At 40.2% G+C, this 19,824-nt stretch overlaps 1 protein-coding gene across 4 annotated transcripts in view; it reads left to right on the plus strand.

The window, feature by feature from the left end:
- The window catches only part of atp2b1 (ATPase plasma membrane Ca2+ transporting 1), a 106,854-nt gene that overhangs the window by 36,202 nt on the left and 50,828 nt on the right, over positions 1-19,824 (plus strand). For all 4 annotated transcript variants that reach the window (XM_033038037.1, XM_033038039.1, XM_033038040.1 and 1 more), the window contains one exon: positions 10,452-10,850. In XM_033038037.1, the coding sequence (XP_032893928.1) occupies positions 10,649-10,850 (202 nt within the window). In that variant the 5' untranslated portion in view covers positions 10,452-10,648. The remainder of the gene's footprint in view (positions 1-10,451; positions 10,851-19,824) is intronic.

The raw sequence follows: 19,824 nt of genomic DNA on the forward strand, positions 1-19,824 counted from the left end.
CCATCTGCGCTGAGGCGACCAAAACTGCACACAATACTCCAGATGTGGTCTCACTAGGGCCATGTACAACTACAGAAGGACCTCTTTGCTCTTATACTCGACTCCTCTTGTTATAAAGGCCCCCATGCCATTCGCTTTCTTCACTGCCTGCTGTACCTGCATTCTTACTTTCATAGACTCATCAACAAGGACCCCCAGATCCTGTTGTACTTCCCCTTTTCCCAACTTGATGCCATTTAGATAGTAATCTGCTTTCCTGTTTTTGATACCAAAGTGGATAACTCCACAGTTATCCACAATAAACTTCATCTGCCATGCATCTACCCCCTCCCCCAACCTGTCCAAGTCACCCTGCATTCTCATAGCATCCTCCTCACAGTTCACTGTCACCCAGCTTTGTGTCATCTGCAAATTTGCTAATGTTACTTTGAATCTCTTCATCCAAATCATTGATGTATATTGTAAATCTGCAGTTCCTTCTTAAACACAAAATGCTGGAGGAACAGGCAGCATCTCTGGATTGAAGGAATGGGTGATGTTTCGTGTCGAGGCCTACCTTCAGACTTAGACTCTCAGTCTAAAGAAGGGTCTCGACACGAAACATCACCCATTCCTTCTATCCAGAGATGCTGCCTATCTTGCTGAGTTACTCCTGCATTTTGTGTCTATCTTAAATTCAAGAAGGTTCCGATGGCCTAAGCCTTGTATAGGCGAGTCTCCGCATGAAATAACATTCCGTTATCACACTTCCATTTAAGCTTTTCTAATCATGAGATGCAATGAAATTCTTGCCTTCCTCTTCCCCGTTTTTTCACAAATCTCTGGTTGCCACTTAATGTTGCTATTCATTTGCATGCAGTATTTCTACTGGGAGTAGGAATGAAAACAGTAGCTTCTGTGGTGCACCTGTCACGCACGTAATTATTTGAAACTGCATTTGAAAATGTCAAAGGTACTTGCTCGTCCAGCAAATAAGCAGCAAGAAGTGCAGACGGTTGAGAAGGAGAGTCCATCCATCTGCAGTACATCTACAAAGTGAATTCTGCATATTACTGATGAGGGTCCCTTTTAGCTTATTAAAACAATTGATGGAATTCTCTGCCACAGAACGTAGTTGAGGCCAGTTCATTGGCTATACTTAAGAGGGAGTTAGATGTGGCCCTTGTGGCTAAAGGGATCAGGGGGTATGGAGAGAAGGCAGGCACAGGATACTGAGTTGGATGATCAGCCATGATCGTATTGAATGGCGGTGCAGGCTCGAAGGGTCGAATGGCCTACTCCTGCACCTATTTTCTATGTTTCTATGATGCAAACTTACAAAAGATTTGGACAGATCAAAGTATAGCGAAAACTAGCTCTCAAGTCTGAAACAAAAATGGAAATTCTATAATTTTTTATAAATTATCCACTATTGTTTATTTCAGCTATGCATGAAAATTAAGCTAAAATATATAGATCAGTCATTGAATATAAATTGGCTTCTTAAATCTGGTTTGGAGCTCGAGGAAGAGGAGATGGGAAAGTGTATTTGTTTTTATTGATTGGTTACTTATCCCTTTCTGATATTTGTCAAATTTGATTCATAGAGCATTGATCTTATAATTTATTGGTCATTTTTTTGTATCCAATAATGTCAAGATTGGATCACTTTGGAGATTTACAATAGTTGAGAACTAAATGCAGTGCTCTAGACAAGTTTCGTAGTAAATGATGTCACAAAGAAAGTTAACACTATCTTGTCTCCATGCTACCAATTTGAATTCATGCTTTTATAATTCACAGTAGACGGTAAATTAAGTGGTTTGTGCAATCTAATATCTGGTTTTGCGTTACTTGGTCAAACTGCAGCAGCTAAGCTAGAACAACTTGAATATCTCAATTATTTAAGATTTGCAATTCTATCTGACAGTTCAGATTTTAATACATTGAGTATAAATTTGCTTTAAAATCTCTCATGCAAACAATAATCTTGTTGAGTGGCCCAATTCCTATATCATTCTAGAACTGTTAGCACACAAAGAATAATTAACGTGGATCTAAATTTGGTGACAAGTTTATTTTGACAGGCTAGATGTTAAGATAGATGAACAGTTTTGCCAATGCCGAACACTTCGCCTTTGTCCTCTTCTTACTGAACATTGCATCTATTTAGTGACTTCCAATTTTAACAACTTTAAATAAAGGAAAGGGTTATTTGCTCATAAGTGTGGCCCATCTACCCAGGCTAAAAAGTGCATTATTCATGCCTTTGGGATCAATTTTGATAGTTGTAAATGATCCATTAAACCATTTCTAGAATAATACCGTATTTTTGCCTTGAAGCTTTTCCATTTTTCTTTGTCTTAAGGGTTGCAACATTGAACTGTAATTATAACCCAATGGACAATAGATTTTTCAGACCTTGGATACACTAATTAGGTTAACTTTTCTGAGATATAGAAACTATAGACCTCCTCTTATAATGAAACAGTGAGAAGAAATTGCGCAGGAAAATAAATAGTTAAGTAATCTTAACTGAATTTGCTGAATTAAGATTGTTAACACTTTATACTTATTCTATGAATCTAGATTGGAAGAATCAATTTAGCATTCAATTTTTCAACATGTCAGATGCCAAGCATATAATTGCAACATGCTTGGAATTCTTGCTGGATTGCTTGTTAAGTGTTGATACATAGTACCAACAAAGTGTAACATGTGTTACCTGGCATTGAGTTCATGTTTGTACTTGAACCTTATTAGTGAAGGATAAATATAAATAATATTCCAGTCATGTAATCTAACCAATCCTAGTAAATTATGTATTTAATTGTATGTTTCCATATTGAATGTTAACGCTCAAGCACTTTCCATTCAGACATGTTACCTTCAGCAATAGGGTTACACTTATATAGCAGGTGGAGAAATAAATTGCAGATGCCGGAAATCTGAAACAAAAACGGAATGCTAGAAGCACTCGGGAGTTTCAGTAGTGGAGAGAAAAGCAGTGTTGAGGCCACAGATTAATGACCCTCTTTTAGAACATCGACTGTTTCTCTCTCCATTGCCACTTCACCAATATTTTTGTTTAATATATATTTGCCTTCTGTCTCCACACCTCCACACCACCATTATTGCATCAATTTAAATGTTGCATCAAGCTTTCAACTTTACCACCTTTCTATATATTGTTTTGTCTGTGCTCTAAATAATTAGATTGTTAATTATCTAGTGCCCACCATAATGTTTTCGACAAGGACCCATCATTTATTTAATTGCCTCTGTACACCACAATTTGAGATTTGTAATAAAATATATCACATGTGGTTAAAGTGCACATTGTCAGATTTTAATAAAGGCCATTTTTATACATTTTGGTTTCACCATGTAGAAATTATAGCAGTGTTTATACACGGTCCCCCCATTTCAGGGCACCATAATGTTTGGGACATAACAATGTAATGTAAATGAAAGTAGTCATGTTTAGTATTTAGTTGCATATCCTTTGCATGCAATGACTGCTTGAAGTCTGCGATTCATGGACATCAGTTGCTGGGTATCTTCTCTGGTGATGCTCTGCCAGGCCTGTATTGCAGCCATCTTTACAGAGGATGCCATCTCAACGACACTTCACTCCGCCCTCTCCCACCTCGACAACAGAGACACTTACGTAAGAATGCTGTTCATCGATTATAGCTCAGCATTCAACACCATTATACCCTCTAAACTGATCACCAAACTCGGTAACCTGGGCCTCAACCCCTCCCTCTGCAACTGGATACTGGACTTTCTAACCAACAGACCCCAGTCTGTTAGGTTAGACAAGCACACCTCTTCAACCCTCACCCTGAACACCGGCGTTCCACAGGGCTGTGTGCTGAGCCCCCTCCTCTACTCCCTCTTCACCTACGAATGCACACCTGTACATGGTACTAACACCATCATCAAGTATGCAGATGATACAACGGTGATTGGCCTCATCAGCAACAACGATGAGTCGGCCTATAGGGAGGAGGTCCAGCTCCTAGCAGCATGGTGCGCTGACAACAACCTGGCCCTTAACTCTAAGAAGACCAAGGAGCTCATTGTAGACTTCAGGAAGTCTAGGGGCGGCACGCACACCCCCATCCACATCAACGGGACGGAGGTGGAACGTGTTTCCAGCTTCAGGTTCCTGGGGGTCAATATCTCCGATGACCTCTCTTGGACCCACAATACCTCAACTCTGGTCAAGAAGGCTCACCAGCGTCTCTTCTTCCTGAGGAGACTGAAGAAGGTCCATCTGTCTCCTCAGATCCTGGTGAACTTCTACCGCTGCACCATCGAGAGCATCCTTACCAACTGTATCACAGTATGGTATGGCAACTGCTCTGTCTCCGACCGGAAAGCACTGCAGAGGGTGGTGAAAATTGCCCAACGCATCACCGGTTCCTCGCTCCCCTCCATTAAGTCTGTCCAAAGCAAGCGTTGTCTGCGGAGGGCGCTCAGCATCGCCAAGGACTGCTCTCACCCCAACCATGGACTGTTTGCCTTCCTACCATCCGGGAGGCGCTACAGGTATCTCCGTTGCCGGACCAGCAGGTCCAGGAACAGCTTCTTCCCTGCGGCTGTCACACTACTCAACAATGTACCTCGGTGACTGCCAATCACCCCCCCCCCCCACCGGACACTCCTCCCACAGGAAAAAGAAGTCTATGACTGTATGCATGTAAATAGATTTATTTATTGAAATCATATTCTATGCCGCTCTTCCAGGGAGATGCTAACTGCATTTCGTTGTCTCTGTACTGTACACTGACAATGACAATTAAAGTTGAATCTGAGACTGAATCTTTAGCTTATGCTTGTTTTGGGGGCTAGTCCCCTTCAGTTTTCTCTTTAGCATATAAAAGGCATGCTCAATTGGGTTCAGATCGGGCAATTGACTTGGCCACTCAAGAATTTACCATTTTTTAGCTTTGAAAAACTCCTTTGTTGCTTTATCAGTATGTTTGGGATCATTGGCTTGCTGTGGAATGATCTGTCGGCCAATGAGTTTTGAGGCATTTGTTTGAACTTGAGCAGATAGGGTGTGTCTACACACTTCAAAATTCATTATGCTACTACCATCAGCAGTTGTATCATCAATTAAGATATGTGAGCCAGTACCTTCAGCAGCCATACATGCCCAGGCCATAACCCCCCCACCACTGTCTTTCTCAAATGAGGTGGTATGCTTTGGATCTTGGGCAGTTCCTTCGCTACTCTATACTTTGCTCTCACTCTGACACAAGTTAAGTCATGTCCCAGATGTAAATTAAGTCCACAAGACCTTTTTTCCAGAACTGTGGTTGCTCTTTTAAGTACTTCTTGGCAAACTGTAACCTGGCCATCCTATTTTTGCGGCAAACCAGTAGTTTGCATCTTGCAGTGTTGCCTCTGTATTTCTGTTCATGAAGTCTTCTGCAGACAGTGGTCATTGGCAAATCCACACCTGACTCCTGAAGAGTGTTTCTGATCTGTCGGACAGGTGTTTGAGGATGTTTCTTTATTATAGAGAGAATTCTATTGTCATCAACTGTGGAGGAGTTCATTGGCCTGCCAGCCCCATTGCAATTAGTAAGCTCACCAGTGCTCTCTTTCTTTTTAATGATGTTCCAAACAGTTGATTTTGGTAAGCCTAAGGTTTGGCTGATGTCTCTAACAGTTTTATTCTTGTTTCTCAGTTTCATAATGGCTTATTTGACTTTCATTAGCACAACTTTTGTCCTCATGTTGATAAACAACAATAAAGGTTTCCAAAGGTGATGGAAAGACTGGAGGAAAGACTAGGTGCTGCGAGCTCTCTTATACCCGCATTAAAGAGGCAATTAAACACACATGAGCAATTACAAACACCCATGAATACATGTGTCCCAAACGTAATGGTGCCTGAAATAGGGGGGACTATGTATAAACACAGCTGTAATTTCTACATGGTGAAACCAAAATGTATAAAAATGGCCTTTATTGAAATCTGACAATGTGCACTTTAACCACATGTGTTTTTTTACTATTACAAATCTCAAATTGTGGACTACAGGGGCAAATAAATGATGGGTCTTTATCCCAAACATTATGGAGGGCACTGTAACTGGAACATGCTTTACGACAGCTGTAGAGTCCAAAATAGTGCTTGACACCTTCCACAAGCAACTACCGGAGTTTATTTTAATAACCTAGTCTAATGCAAAACACATCAGTCCCATCAAATATGATGTAATCGCGTTTCATACTCATAATTGCATAACCATTTAAACTCTAATGTTTTCTTTCATTTGCATTATCATTTGAATGTTAAACCGGCTCACATAATATACAGTTCTGTAATTAACGTTTTTCTGTCCAATGCGGCTACCAGTTCAAAGTTGTGGTTTGCTATCACTGACTAGATAGAATTTCATTATTTTTAAATAGACCATGGAAAGAAATTAATCTCTCCTCTACTTAACTCCAGGCACTGACTGATTCCTGGTATAGGGCTTTTAATGTACCTAATATTGTGGACTGTGAAGTGGGCCTTTGTACAGCTACACTTAATCTTAAGGGTATTGCATTGAGGTGGGTTTATGATGGTCTGTGACCAAGCACTATTTTGGAAGAACTCTACCCCTGTCACATGGGGTATGCCTCAGCTGATGTGATGCATCAATCAGATTTAAATATAGCATGGCCCAGATGTAAATTAAGTCTTCCTGCTCTGGGAGTTGGATGCTCAATCATATTATTTGTGCATTGGTGTCAGTTTTTTTGTGAATATAGAGAATGATTTGCAAACAGTAAGCTCTTAGAAAGGAGAATAACCAGAATTTAAAACTATGTTGGTTGAGGAATAAACAGTTATGTCAAGCTGTGGATAGTTCTTTGCTATTTGTGGGATCATGGGTGTAAAATGACGAGTGGATGGTTTCTCAATTTTATGCCACAACCAAGAGTGCAACACTCTCTCAGATGGCACTGGTATCTATCTGCCAATCTGGCAAGGGAGGACTTGAACCTGCATCCTTTTCAGATGTTTCTGTTCATTAACTGATCTGAAGTGGAAATATTTTCTAAATATGGAAGGGTTTGTAGGGGAATTTTATTTTTCTCCTCGATGACAAATGACAGGTTTAACTAGTTGATTTAGTTTGCTATTTCTGCCAAATAGCAGTCTTAGCGATACATTTTCAATGCCACATATCCAAGGGCTGAATGCCAGAAATATTCCAATGGTTAGAGGGTATTGAAGGGAAAATGTCCTTATTCCCTCAGAAATGCTCCAAATTGTGTTTATATAGTTTTTTTTCCTCGTCAAAAATTCTTCTAGTTGTGAACTGAAACTAACAAATATTGCAAAATTTATTCAGACAGGATGCATGAAGAAAATGTTTATTTAAGTCACTGACGTTTCTCTGATATAGATGTGTTTAAAGTGCAGTAAACACTTCAATTCCCCCGCAGTTAACACTATGGAATCTACCTGCTTTTCCTGTGACAGTTCAAAAGTGGGGCAGGAATGAAGGAAGTAAATAGCAGGATAGTCAAAGGAGTGTCAGTGGATGTGGTTTACCTGGATTTTCAGAAGGCCTTTGATAAGGTGCCGCACGTGAGCCTTCTAAAGGAAATGAGACCCCATGATATTGATATTAACATGGATAGCAGGTTGATAGGGAGGGGAAGATATTAACATGGTTAGCTGGATGGCAGAAGGCAGAGAGTGGCAATAAAGGAAGCGTTTTCTGGTTGGCTGCCAGTGACTAGCGATGTTCCGCAGAGGTCGGTGCTGGGGTCGCTACTCTTGGTGGATATAAATGATTTAGATGAGGGAATTGAAGGTGGAGAAGTTTGCAGATGATGTGAAGATCAGTTGAGAGGCAGGTAGTATAGAGAAAGGAGTGTCTCTGCCGAAGGACCTGGACGGGTTGGGAGAGTGGGGTGAGAAGTGGCAGATGGAATACAGCATAGCAAAGTAGAGTCATGCATTTTGGGTAGCAGGAATAAAGCGTAGACTATTTTCTAAATGGGGAGAGAATTCAGAGGTGCAAAGGAACGGGAGTGCTGATGCAGGATTCCCAAAAAGTTAATTTGTAAGTTGAATCTGTAGTAAGGAAGGCGAATGCAATGCTAGCGTTTATTTCAATATAAAAATGGGGATGTAATGCTTAGGGGCCTGTCCCACTTGCCGATTTTTTTCGACGACTGCTGTCATCATTGACTGACGTATCATGTCAGTGAAAAGTACGCAGCATGATGCGGCGTGACAACATATGACGCGGCGGTGACGTGGTGTGATGACGTGTGACGCGGCGTGATGGCGTATGATGCGCGGTGTTTTTTCAAGTGTCGCAACCACTTTTTGGTCGCCGCTGGATTTTGAAATGTTCAAAATCTTTTGGCGACACTGATATGACGCCGGCAAAATCGCCAAGTAGGACAGGCCGCTTAGGCTTTAAGGCACCGGTCGGACCGCATTTGGAATATTGTGAGCAGTTTTGGGCCCCATAGCTGAGGAAGGATGTGCTGGCATTGGAGGGGGTCCAGAGGTGGTTTACGAGAATGATCCCAGGCATGATAAGGTTAACATGTGATAAGCGTTTGATGGCACTGTGCCTGTATTCACTGGAGTGTAGAATGATAAGTGGGGACCTCATTGAAACGTACCAAACAGTGAAAGGCCTGGATAGAGTGGATGTGAAGAAGATGTTTAGTGGGAGTGGGAGAGTTTAGGACAAAAGGGCACAGCCTCAGAATAAAAAGAAATATCTTTAGAAAGGAGATGAAGAGGAATTTCTCTAGTCAGAGGGTGGTGAATCTGTGGAATGCAAGATCCGTCAAAGGATATTTTTAAGGCAGAAGTTGACAAATTCTTGATTAATAAGGGTGTCAGAGGTTATGAGGTGAAGACAGGAGAATGGGGTTGCGAGGGAATGATAGATCAGCTGTGATTGAATGGTGGACTAGACGATGGGCCAAATGGCCTTATTCTGTTCCTAGAACTTACGAACAAATTTAAATGAAAAAGAATGGCTGTGGGAAATATAGGCAAATACAAGTCCGTTCACATTTAATTGAAAATCAATAAAACTGCAGGTTCTGAAAATCTGAAATAAATGCTGGAAACAATACAATAGGATAAAACTTTATTCATCCCCGGAGGGAAATTGGTCTGCCAACAGTCACAACACACAACAAGCTTTATTTTACACTTTAATTTGAATTTGTAGTATTTGATTTTTTGTTTTTGAAGGTTTAAGTTTCTGAATGACAGTTACTGGAGTTATCTGAGCTCTTCAAGTTCTGACCCATAACTTTTTATACAACTGCTAACGTTTGTTCTGTATTTCTAGCTCTTCTGTTACTATTTTTTCCTTTCGTGGTCAATATTTGTGAGATATTAAAAATTCTTCCAAAATTTAAAGTTGGAAATTCAGATTCATTCTGATATCATCTTCATCTAAGGAATTTATAAAATGCCGATAATTACAAAACCAACTATAACCATTTTTTATATTTTTAGGAATCCTACGCGAGTCAGATAATATTAACCATAATGAAAACGATAGCGGAATCACTCAGTGGGTGAACTATATCAAGTAATCAGGAACAAAGCTCAAAACATTGGTTCCAGAGTTTTAACTGATTTGCTTCCTGCAGTTGAACCTTTTCAGTATTCAATACTAGTTATGTTTACTTGCCGTGCCAAAGGGCCCTGCAGTAACCACTATTTTTAGATCGGTCAAGTTTATTGTTGTATGCACAAAGATGGTGAGATGGAGGTACGATAATGAAAATCATGTTTTTGCAGCAGCGTCCTTGGCACAGACTCAAACGCACAAAACCAAATTGTATACATTGTACAACATTTCTAAATAAATTAAGATTTTTTAAAACCTTTTTTCATGATTGAAATGATATCTAAATGGTTCAGTTAAAAGGACACCTTCCCAGTGGAAAATTAAGGCACACCCTTCTGTCACACTAAAATGCCCTCCAGATAAATGTGTGCACAATCAGGAACAAGTGAACACCTGTCGGATATGTGTGGGGTAATGTGAAAAGACTGTTTTCAATATCTTATGCCTCCTAATTAAAGGACAGTTATGTTAACGCAGCCCTGCAAAGGTAGTTTTTGAGATGTGTTGAGTATTAAAATGCCCCTGAAAAGGAAATAGAACTTTAACTCAATAAAGGCATGTCCATGTGCAATTGGTTTTCAGATTTGCTTTTCACTCCTGCAAACCCCTTATCAAAACCTGAAGACATCATCCAGGTGATTTGATTGCTCAACATTTGCCCTTTCCTTGACAGCCCCCTATGGATGGAAGGGCAAAATCGTTACTGACTTCTCAACTGATGGCTTGGTTGTTTAAAGGTCCAAAATATAATACTTTCACTTTCTCCCCAGCCTCTCCAAATTGCTGTGGTATTCTTGTGTGCAAATATTAATTAAATTTAACCTTTTTATTTTGTAGACTTCAATCAAAGGATTGCTAAAGTGAATGAACATGGAAACCAGTCATCGAACAAACACTGGAATTTTTTTTGGATAATGCAGTCTGTTTACTGATCAACGCTTACTGGAGGAATTGCATCTTCTGGAGTCCAACATTTGCCTGGATTATTGCAGCTTTCTTTTGAACCAAGATTTTGCATTTAAGGATTTTTAAAAATGGGTGACATGAATAATGCAGTAAAGTACCTTCCAAGCAAAACAACAGATGATCTCCAAAGTCAATCGTATTTTGACTGTACTCTTGACGAGCTCCGTAATCTTATGGAACTGCGATCTATAGATGCTGTACAGAAAATAGAAGAGTGTTATGGAAATATGCAAGTATTTTGTGCAAAGTTGAAAACCTCACCTGTAGAAGGTAATCTTTTCCATTCTATATTCTGTGTTTCAAAGCCAGGTTTTCCCAGAATGGAGCTGAACAATTCAAAAATTAACATGATTTACTCAAGGCATTATTGCGCATATTTTATTTAACAACATTGGAAGCCTGCTTTTAGATTTGCAGGTGGTATTTAGTGTAAAGACCAGAAAATGACTTGATTTGTAGATGTGTAGGAAGGAACTGCAGATACTGGTTTACACTGAAGATAGACACAAATGCTGGAGTAACTCAGTGGGATGTTTTTATGTTAAAGCTATTTATTATTGTTATGTTTGTATTCTTTTTTATGTGCTGCATTGGCAAAAAGAATTTCACTACATCTAGGTGTATGTGACAATAAATCAACCTTTGACCTTTGGGACAGGCAGCATCTCTGAGGAAAAGCAATCTGGGACATTTCAAGACTCGACCTGAAATGTTAACTATTCCTTTTCTCCAGAGATGTTGCCTGACCTGCTAGGTAACTCCAGCATTTTGTCTATTTTTGACTGTAATATATTTCATATCTATTTGATGTGAAGATTTTATTGACATAAATTCCCCGGGCGTGTTCATGAACGTAGTTGTGGTAGGCAGCCATTCACTTGGATGATTTTTCAAATGTTGCTTTCATGGATGATTTTCTTCAGTGAAAATACAAAGCTGTAAATTATTCCTATCATAATTCTAAAGATTATCAAATGTGGAGTGAAGAATTGCATCTCCCTTTAGTGTAGTGTATTCTTTATATTGGTCACATTTAATTCTCAATCTAGTCATAAAACTGCATTTGTATCACCAGTCCTTTGGTCCCTTAAACAGTAGTGAGACAGCTTATATACCAAAGGCAGAAATAACATCCTTTGAAAGTGATCTGTCCCTCCCTGCCTTACCATCGGTTAATCGCAGCCTTTGACACTATGCTCATTTAAGTGCTTCCACTCTGTTCCATCATGATGCAACTGTACACAACTGATTCTGGCCATTAATTTGAAGCATTAACATTATCTCTCCACAGATGTTGCTGACCTGCTGAACAATTACACATTTTCTGTTATGAGATTTCATGCATTTGCAAGATTTTACATTTACATTTATGTAGTTCTCCAAGGATTTATCGTTTATCTCCCATTACCATCCCAAATGTTCACCTCCCTGCAGTCAATTGACTGTACCATCTAAAAGTGGTCAGTTTCCACATTAATGTTGACAATATTCATCTTTCAACATCTTCCACTTTCTAAATTACCAAAAGGCATGCTTGCAAATACTTGATGAGCAGGAATTATTCTGATCAAATTTGAGAAAATCAAAGTTGTCTTCAAATCTTGTCAGAATGTTTTTCTCCAGCCGTGAACAGCATCCCTCTGCCTGGTGTTTAAGACTTCCTGTTAAGTCTTAAACACTAACCTTGGGCCATGATGAAGATGGGTGCATTAAAAAAAGTAATCTTGGTAAGAATTTAAACATCAGGAAGCATACATTAAGAGCAGAGTTAGCATGCTGTTGCAGCTAAGTGGCCTGCATTTGAGGTTTTCATCTCAAACCAGTTTCAAGCCAAGTCTTTAAAGATACAACGCAGAAACAGGCCCTTCAGTCCCCCCCCCTCCCCCATCACCCTATATAATAGCACTATCCTACACACTAGGGACAATTTATAATTTTTACCCAAGCCAATCAACGTACAAACCTGTACATCTTTGGAATGTGGGGGAAGCCAGAGCACCTGGAGGAAACCCACGTTGTCACAGGGAGAACATACAAACTCCGTACTGACAATATCTCCAGTTGGGATCGAACGTGAGTCTCTGGTGCAGAAAGGCAGCAACTCGACCACTGTGCCTCCCTGATTCATTCCATTTGTTTCTTCCTTTGGTTGCATGAGAATGTAGGTGGCATGATTAGTAAATTTGCAGATGATACTTAAATCAGATAACATATGTTCCGAAAACAAAACAATGGAATTCTATTTGCAGCAGCAAAACAGGCCCGTAAACACAGTACTGATTAGGTTATATAAAAAGTTTAATAAATTAAAAACAACCCAAAAAAGCCTGAATGTCCCTAGTACATCTAAGACAGTTTGTAGTTTAGTTAGTGTTTGATGGTTGTTGGGTAGAAGCTATTCCTGAACCTGGAGGTCATTGTGGTGTAGTGGCCTGGAAGAGTTTGTGTTATAAAATATACAGGATAAAAAAACTGGGAAAATGGACAAGAAAATGGCAGATTAAATTTAACTCTGACAAATGTGAAGTGGTGCATTTTGTGAAGTTAAACCAGAGCAGAATTGGGAAGTGGTGTTGAACAGACGAGGTCTGAGTGCATAATTCTCTGAAGGTGGCGACATAGACAGCATGGAGAGGAAGGAATGTGGCATGTTTGCCTTCATTAGCAGAAGTATTGAGTACCGGAGTTGGGATGATATCTTTCAGTTGCACAAAATGTTGGTTAGGCTGCACTTGTGTATAATTCTGCACTAGGAAATGGAAAGAAGTTATTAAGCAGAAAAGGTGCAGAAAAGATTTGCAAGTGTGTTGACTGGATTGGAGGGCTTATTATTGGAAGAAATTGGAGAGACTAGGTCTGTTTTCCTTGGAAACAAAGGAGGGGTTTCATGATCATGTTTTTGTATAATTGTTGCACAGTGTATTGGATCTCCTGGGAACTGGTCCATTGCCAAAATTCATCTGAGGTCCACAGTCTCCTGGATTGAGTACAGAGTGCCAATATCATTGAGCCTCTCCATTCTCAAGCTGGGCAATAAATATACCCATGTCACCTCACTACTTCCCCATCTCAGATTTTGCTAGGCTTTGCCTTGTGTTAAAGTTGAAAGATATTCTATGTTTAAGTGCCTCTGGCATTGAGGAAAAAACTAAACTAAAATTATAAATTTTAAGATATAAAACTTTGTAACAAAATTTAAATATCTTGATTTTAAATATCTGCGGAGCCCCTTAAAAATTCTATGCCTTTTCAGATATAGTGTAGGAGATGCAAGGAACTGCTGATGCTGGAATCTGGAGCAAAGCACAGTGCTGGAGGAACTCTGGGTCAGGCAGCATCTGTGGAGCAAATGGACAGGTGACGTTTTGGATTGGTGCCCTTCTTCAGGGTTGTGTGACAGGCTAGAAATGAAGAGGGGACAAAATGGTGTCAGATAAGGAAAGAAGATGAGTGAAATGTAAAGCCAGAGCGAAGGATATAGGTGGAAGGGGATGGGGTCGGTGGGGGGAAATGGGAAGATAGTGCAGGATCAGTTAATGCTGGGGACACCAGTAACACTGAGGCTTCTGGGTAAAGCTCAACAATAGAGTATAATGACAGGTGGTGACAGATGGCCCTCCTGGCCTTGAAGTGGATTCAAGTGAGTTTGAGACACATTTCTGTGGTAAAGCTGAGCACCATCAGTATCCATAGGAACCAGCAGCCACAGCCAGGAAGAGTTAGCTCAGATTTCTGTTACCAACTTATCTGATATTATTTGATATTCAAATTTGTCTGTCTCTCTGTCACAATGCATTTGATACTGCAAACTTGGAGCAGAGAGCTTTTGCAGTTTAATCTTTCAATGATCATCACATTTCCAATACTGTGTTGCACAGAAATTGTTGCATATATTTAGTTGGATCCATTTGACATTGGGGAAAGATTGCACAAGCTTAAGGGGTCTGAAACCCCCGAACTGCACTGAGGAAGACTTAAACTTAAACTATTCACAACTCTAAATTGTCTCTAGGAAATTAACTACAGGTCCTCTTCTCGTTATGGCAGGGTTCTGTTCCTGTGAACCGTTCATAATCTGGACCGATTGGAATCAGAAATATGGATGCAATTGTATTTTCAGGCAGCAGATGATGCTCTCAGTAGCCAGTGAAGCCTTCCAAACGCTCGCTCCTGTGTGTAGGCACTACATAGATTGGCTGTTTGTATCCTGGGGAGGATCTGTACTCCCTGAGCACAAAAAACAGGGCCAATCTAATGTTGCTACTTGTCACCTCATCATAACATATCTGTTAGAATTATTATCGAGCAACCATTAACTTTGCTGTTCAATTTGAGCTCTGTCAAGGCTACTAAGCTGCACAGCTTGTTGCATGCTTTGTCCAAAAAAGTTGTACTCCCTAAATGAGATGAATGTAATTGTCCCTCAAACCACAATTTCACTTCAGTATGGCATCAAGGAGCCTGAGTAAAATGTCAAGTCTTGGAATTAAGAAGCACTCCCTCCAATGATGAGGCCACAAATTAGTGGAAAACAAGTTGGTTGTTTCATTCTCAAAATGCTGCTGCAGGAGATCCTTTTATTATCGGTCGTCCCGTCTCCGATCGCTTTTGCAGGCCCCTGGATTACTCGTTTAATAACACAATCTCTTTACTGTTATCTGTGAAGCCAAACACCGCTTTTAATGTGTAGGAAGGAACTTCAGACGCTGGTTTAAACCAAAGATAGACACAAAAAGCTGGAGTAACTCAGCGGAAAGGCAGCATCTCTGGAGAGAAGGAATGGGTGACGCTTCGGGTTGAGTCTGAAGAAGGTCTATCACCATTTTTAATGTGGTCTGTTGTTAAAGTTGGGCTTCATTCTTGTTCTATTTCTTCCCAGCCTGAATTCAAAATGGTATATTTTTAAACACAATCTGGTTGCTGCTTTGCAGAATTAAATTTTCCCCAGTAGCATTGTTCTGCATTTCCTGTGCTTTCCTTCAATTTGTCATCTTACTTTTAAGATGTTCAATTTCAATTATTTGCATCCCTCATCTCCTAGCTTTCATCAGTGACCTAGATCTTTAAATTCCTAAAGTTTTAAGCCTCACCAAAAAACCTGTTTAGTTTTGAATGTTAATTTTATTTTTTATTTTTTATTTATTTTTTAATTTTAATTTTATTTTTCATTGATTTTTAAAATTTGCCTGCCAGTTAACCAATTTCCCCTGATGTTTCTAACCATTTTAACATAAAAAATGGTTACACAGCCTTTTGAAATTATTGGCAAAGTATTTATCATATGATGTGGGTTTAAGAGACTCTAGAGTTTGAGTGAATGCAGAGACCCGTGTATTAGCTCGGCCATATTTAAAGCAAAACACTAAATTGAATTATTTCTTTATTCAGATGGAGGTTGATGGGCTTTAACTATAGGAAAACAAGAGGACTATCCCATTCATTCTGAAGATAGACACAAAATGCTGGAGTAACTCAGCGGGTCAGGCAGCATCTCTGGAGAAAAGGAATAGGTGACGTTTCGGGTTGAGACCCTTCATTAGACCTTTCATTCTGCGACACCTCGTACTAACTGGTGGTCACCTATTTCCTCTTTGTAGCAAATACAGAATGGGAACCCCGTAGGTCTGCAAAATGTAAAAGCTAAATTCTGGAGATTGTGGAAATCTAAAATTATTGAGCAGTTCAAGCAGGCTCTGTGGGCAGAGAAAGTTATTTCAACTCAAATGATATAGATATTTTAAATATATTGCCATAATTTGGAGACAAATTAATAACATCAGTCATTGTATATTATTTCAGAGAGCAATGCACATTTATTGGGTATTGTGCTTATAGCAGGACAATTGATTAATCCGTTACTGGCGTTCAGTAACGTCTGATGGTGTCGCCTACAGGTGTGATATACAGCCACTTTTACTTGACGCTACCACTTAGTTAAATTTGCACCGATGGGCAGGATTGAGTATGATCTGATCCATTGTAGAGTAATCTGCTCCCAGATTGCCTTCAATTTTCCTGCTATGATGGTTGAAACAGCTGCTTCTCATTACAGTTGTACCTTTTTGGAGGTTTTGGCCTGCTTGATTTTTGGTACAGTTCGTATCTCTTTCTGCTTTGGTAGCACAGGCTTGCAGTTCGTGTTAATTTTGCATCAGCCTTCTCCTGTTTAAAAGCCATTTTAAAGAATTTGTTTCCAGCCATCGGTCTTCCAGGTTCACTGACAGATTCACTCAGTTGTTTTCTCAGCAAACCAATAAGGTAATATTTTAGATTTACACCAATTTGTATGGATGGAGTTTAATTTTAATGTTCTAATCTGGAAGGACAAACCAGACAGCGTATCCACAGTAAATGCTACAGCTCTGGGGAGTGTTGTAAAACAGTCCTTGGAATACAATTGGGTCTGAAAAGTTTTGAGTCCTCGACTTCCTCATTCACAGACCACAGTCTGTTCATATTGGTGGAAATGTGTCGGACTCGATAACAATCAGCACGGGAGCACCTCAAGGCTGCATGCTCAGCCCCCTGCTGTACTCACTTTATACTCATGACTGCATAGCCGGTCATAGTGCGAACTCCATCATCAAGTTCACTGACGACACCACTGTTGTGGGACGTATCACTGATGGGGATGAGTCAGAGTATAGAAGAGAGATCGAGCGACTGTCCATATGGTGCCAGCACAATAACCTGGCCCTCAACACCAGCAAAACCAAGGAATTGATTGTAGACTTTGGAAGGAGTAGGATGGGGACCCACAGTCCCGTTTATATCAATGGCTGAAAGGGTCAAGAGCTTCAAATTCCTGGGCGTGCACATCTCTGAAGATCTTTCCTGGTCCGAAAACACTGATGCAATTATTAAGAAAGCACATCAGCGCCTCTACTTCCTGAGAAGATTACGGAGAGTCGGTTTGTCAAGGAGGACTCTCTCTAACTTCTACAGGTGCACAGTAGAGAGCATGCTGACCAGTTGCACCGTGGCTTGGTTCGGCAACTTAAGCGCCCTGGAGAGGAAAAGACTACAAAAAGTAGTAAACACTGCCTAGTCCATTATCGGCTCTGACCTCCCTTCCATCGAGGGGATCTATCGCAGTCGCTGCCTCAATTGAACAGAAATTTGTATATGTCATTTTTGGCCTTTTTATTTTGAATCCACTGTTACATGTAGGTGATTAATCATTGCTTGAAACTGCACCAAAACTGTCATCTTCAGTGCCTTGGCACTAAATTTTGAAAGTAGAATAAATCGTTTAATATCCAGTAAGTGTGGAAATTTGTAGACTGTCATGTTATAGCATGTCACAAATATTTAATTGCATGAAAGGTGCTGATATATTCCTGGAGAAAATAATCCCTGTTGTTTAGTAAAGCAATGCCTTTCCTGGTTTTCCAATCTGTTCTGGTCGCATTTTGGATAAGGTGGGTAGAAATCCTTCCATGGCCAGGTATGTAAATGTAGAAACAGGATGTGTTCCTGTATTTTCAGGGGATTTGTGTGAATTGGACCATTGTCTTCATGAATACGTTGCTAAAGGTCTGTGTTTTCTTCCTTGGATATTGGGAGATCTGCCACAAAGCTTTGGTTTACCACTTACTATCTCAGGATCAATCCTGGCAAAGAATTGTGCTTTTATGCAATGGGGATGTCCAGGGCGAGATTTTTATAATGGAGCAAGATTTTTTTCCGCACAGGATGGTGGGGGCCTGAAAAGCATTGCCAATGGTGGTGGTAGTGGAAGCAGAAGCTTTTAAATATGTACATGTATTTGCAGGGAATGGAGGTACATGGATCACTTGCAGGCAAGTGAGATCAGTTCAGCTAAGCATCAAGTATGGTACAAACACTGCAGACCAGAGTTTCTGTGCTGTACTCTTCTATGTTCTATGTATGCAATGCAAAGAGAAAAATACTATAGTGGAAGAGCATCAGAGGTTTCCAGTTACAGAGTGCAAATTTTAAAAATGCTTCCGGTGACATCTACTCTTTCAGATGGCTTTTGCCTTGACAAATGCTGTTCTTTGGATCCAAAGTTGGATGCCTTTAAATACATAATTTTGTATAGTTCTACGTTCCACCATAAATATTCTTGCATTTTAATTATTGCACATATACTGCCTGTGCTGTCATCTTTGTCACCAGCAAATTTGGATATGTGAGTTTCTATTCCATCACCTGGCAGAATGCAGAATACATTTATGATGGTTAGAAACATAGAAAATAGGTGCAGGAGGAGGCCATTCGGCCCTTCGAGCCAGCACCGTCATTCATTGTGATCATGGCTGATCATCCCCTATCAATAACCCGTGCCTGCCTTCTCCCCATATCCCTTGACTCCACTAGCCCCTAGAGCTCTATCTAACTCTCTCTTAAATCCATCCAGTGATTTGGCTTCCACTGCCCTCTGTGGCAGGGAATTCCATAAATTCACAACTCTGCGTGAAAAGGTTTTTTCTCACCTCAGTCTTAAATGACCTCCCCTTTATTCTATGACCGTAGCCCCTGGTTCTGGTCTCGCCCAACATTGGGAACATTTTTCCTGCATCTAGCTTGTCCAGTCCTTTTATAATCTTATATGTTTCTATAAGATACCCCCTCATCCTTCTAAACTCCATGTTGCCCTGACTTGAGGGCCTGGTCTATAGGGAGAAGTTGGGATGGCTAGGATTTTATTCCCTGGTGAATAAGGGGTGATCTTATTGAGGTGTGTAAAATCATGAGGGGAATAGATAGGGTGAATGCAGAGAGCAGAGTATTCGAAACATAGAAAATAGGTGCAGGAGTAGGCCATTTGGCCTTTTGAGCCAGCACCGCCATTCAATATGATCATGGCTCATTTGGCTCATAGTTCATTGATCATCCAAAATATGCACCTCGTTCCTGCTTTTTCCCCATATCCCTTGATTCCTTAAACCTGAGCTAAATCTAACTCTCTTGAAAACGTCCAGTGAATTGGCCTCCACTGCCTTCTGTGGCAGAGAATTCCACAAATTTACAACTCTCTAGGTGTAAACGTTTTTCCTCATCTCAGTCTTAAATGGCCTACCCCTTATTCTTAAACTGTGACCCCTGGTTCTGGACTCAACCAACATGAAGAACATTTTTCCTGCATCTAGCCTGTCCAATCCCTTAAGAATTTTATGTTTCTATAAGATTCCCTCTCATCCTTCTAAATTCGAGTGAATACAAACCTAGTCGACCCATTCTTTCATCATATGACAGTCCCGCCATCCCGGGAACTAAC

This window comes from Amblyraja radiata, chromosome 19 (genome assembly GCF_010909765.2).
Source record: "Amblyraja radiata isolate CabotCenter1 chromosome 19, sAmbRad1.1.pri, whole genome shotgun sequence".
In the NCBI taxonomy this organism is placed as follows: Eukaryota; Metazoa; Chordata; class Chondrichthyes; order Rajiformes; family Rajidae; genus Amblyraja; species Amblyraja radiata.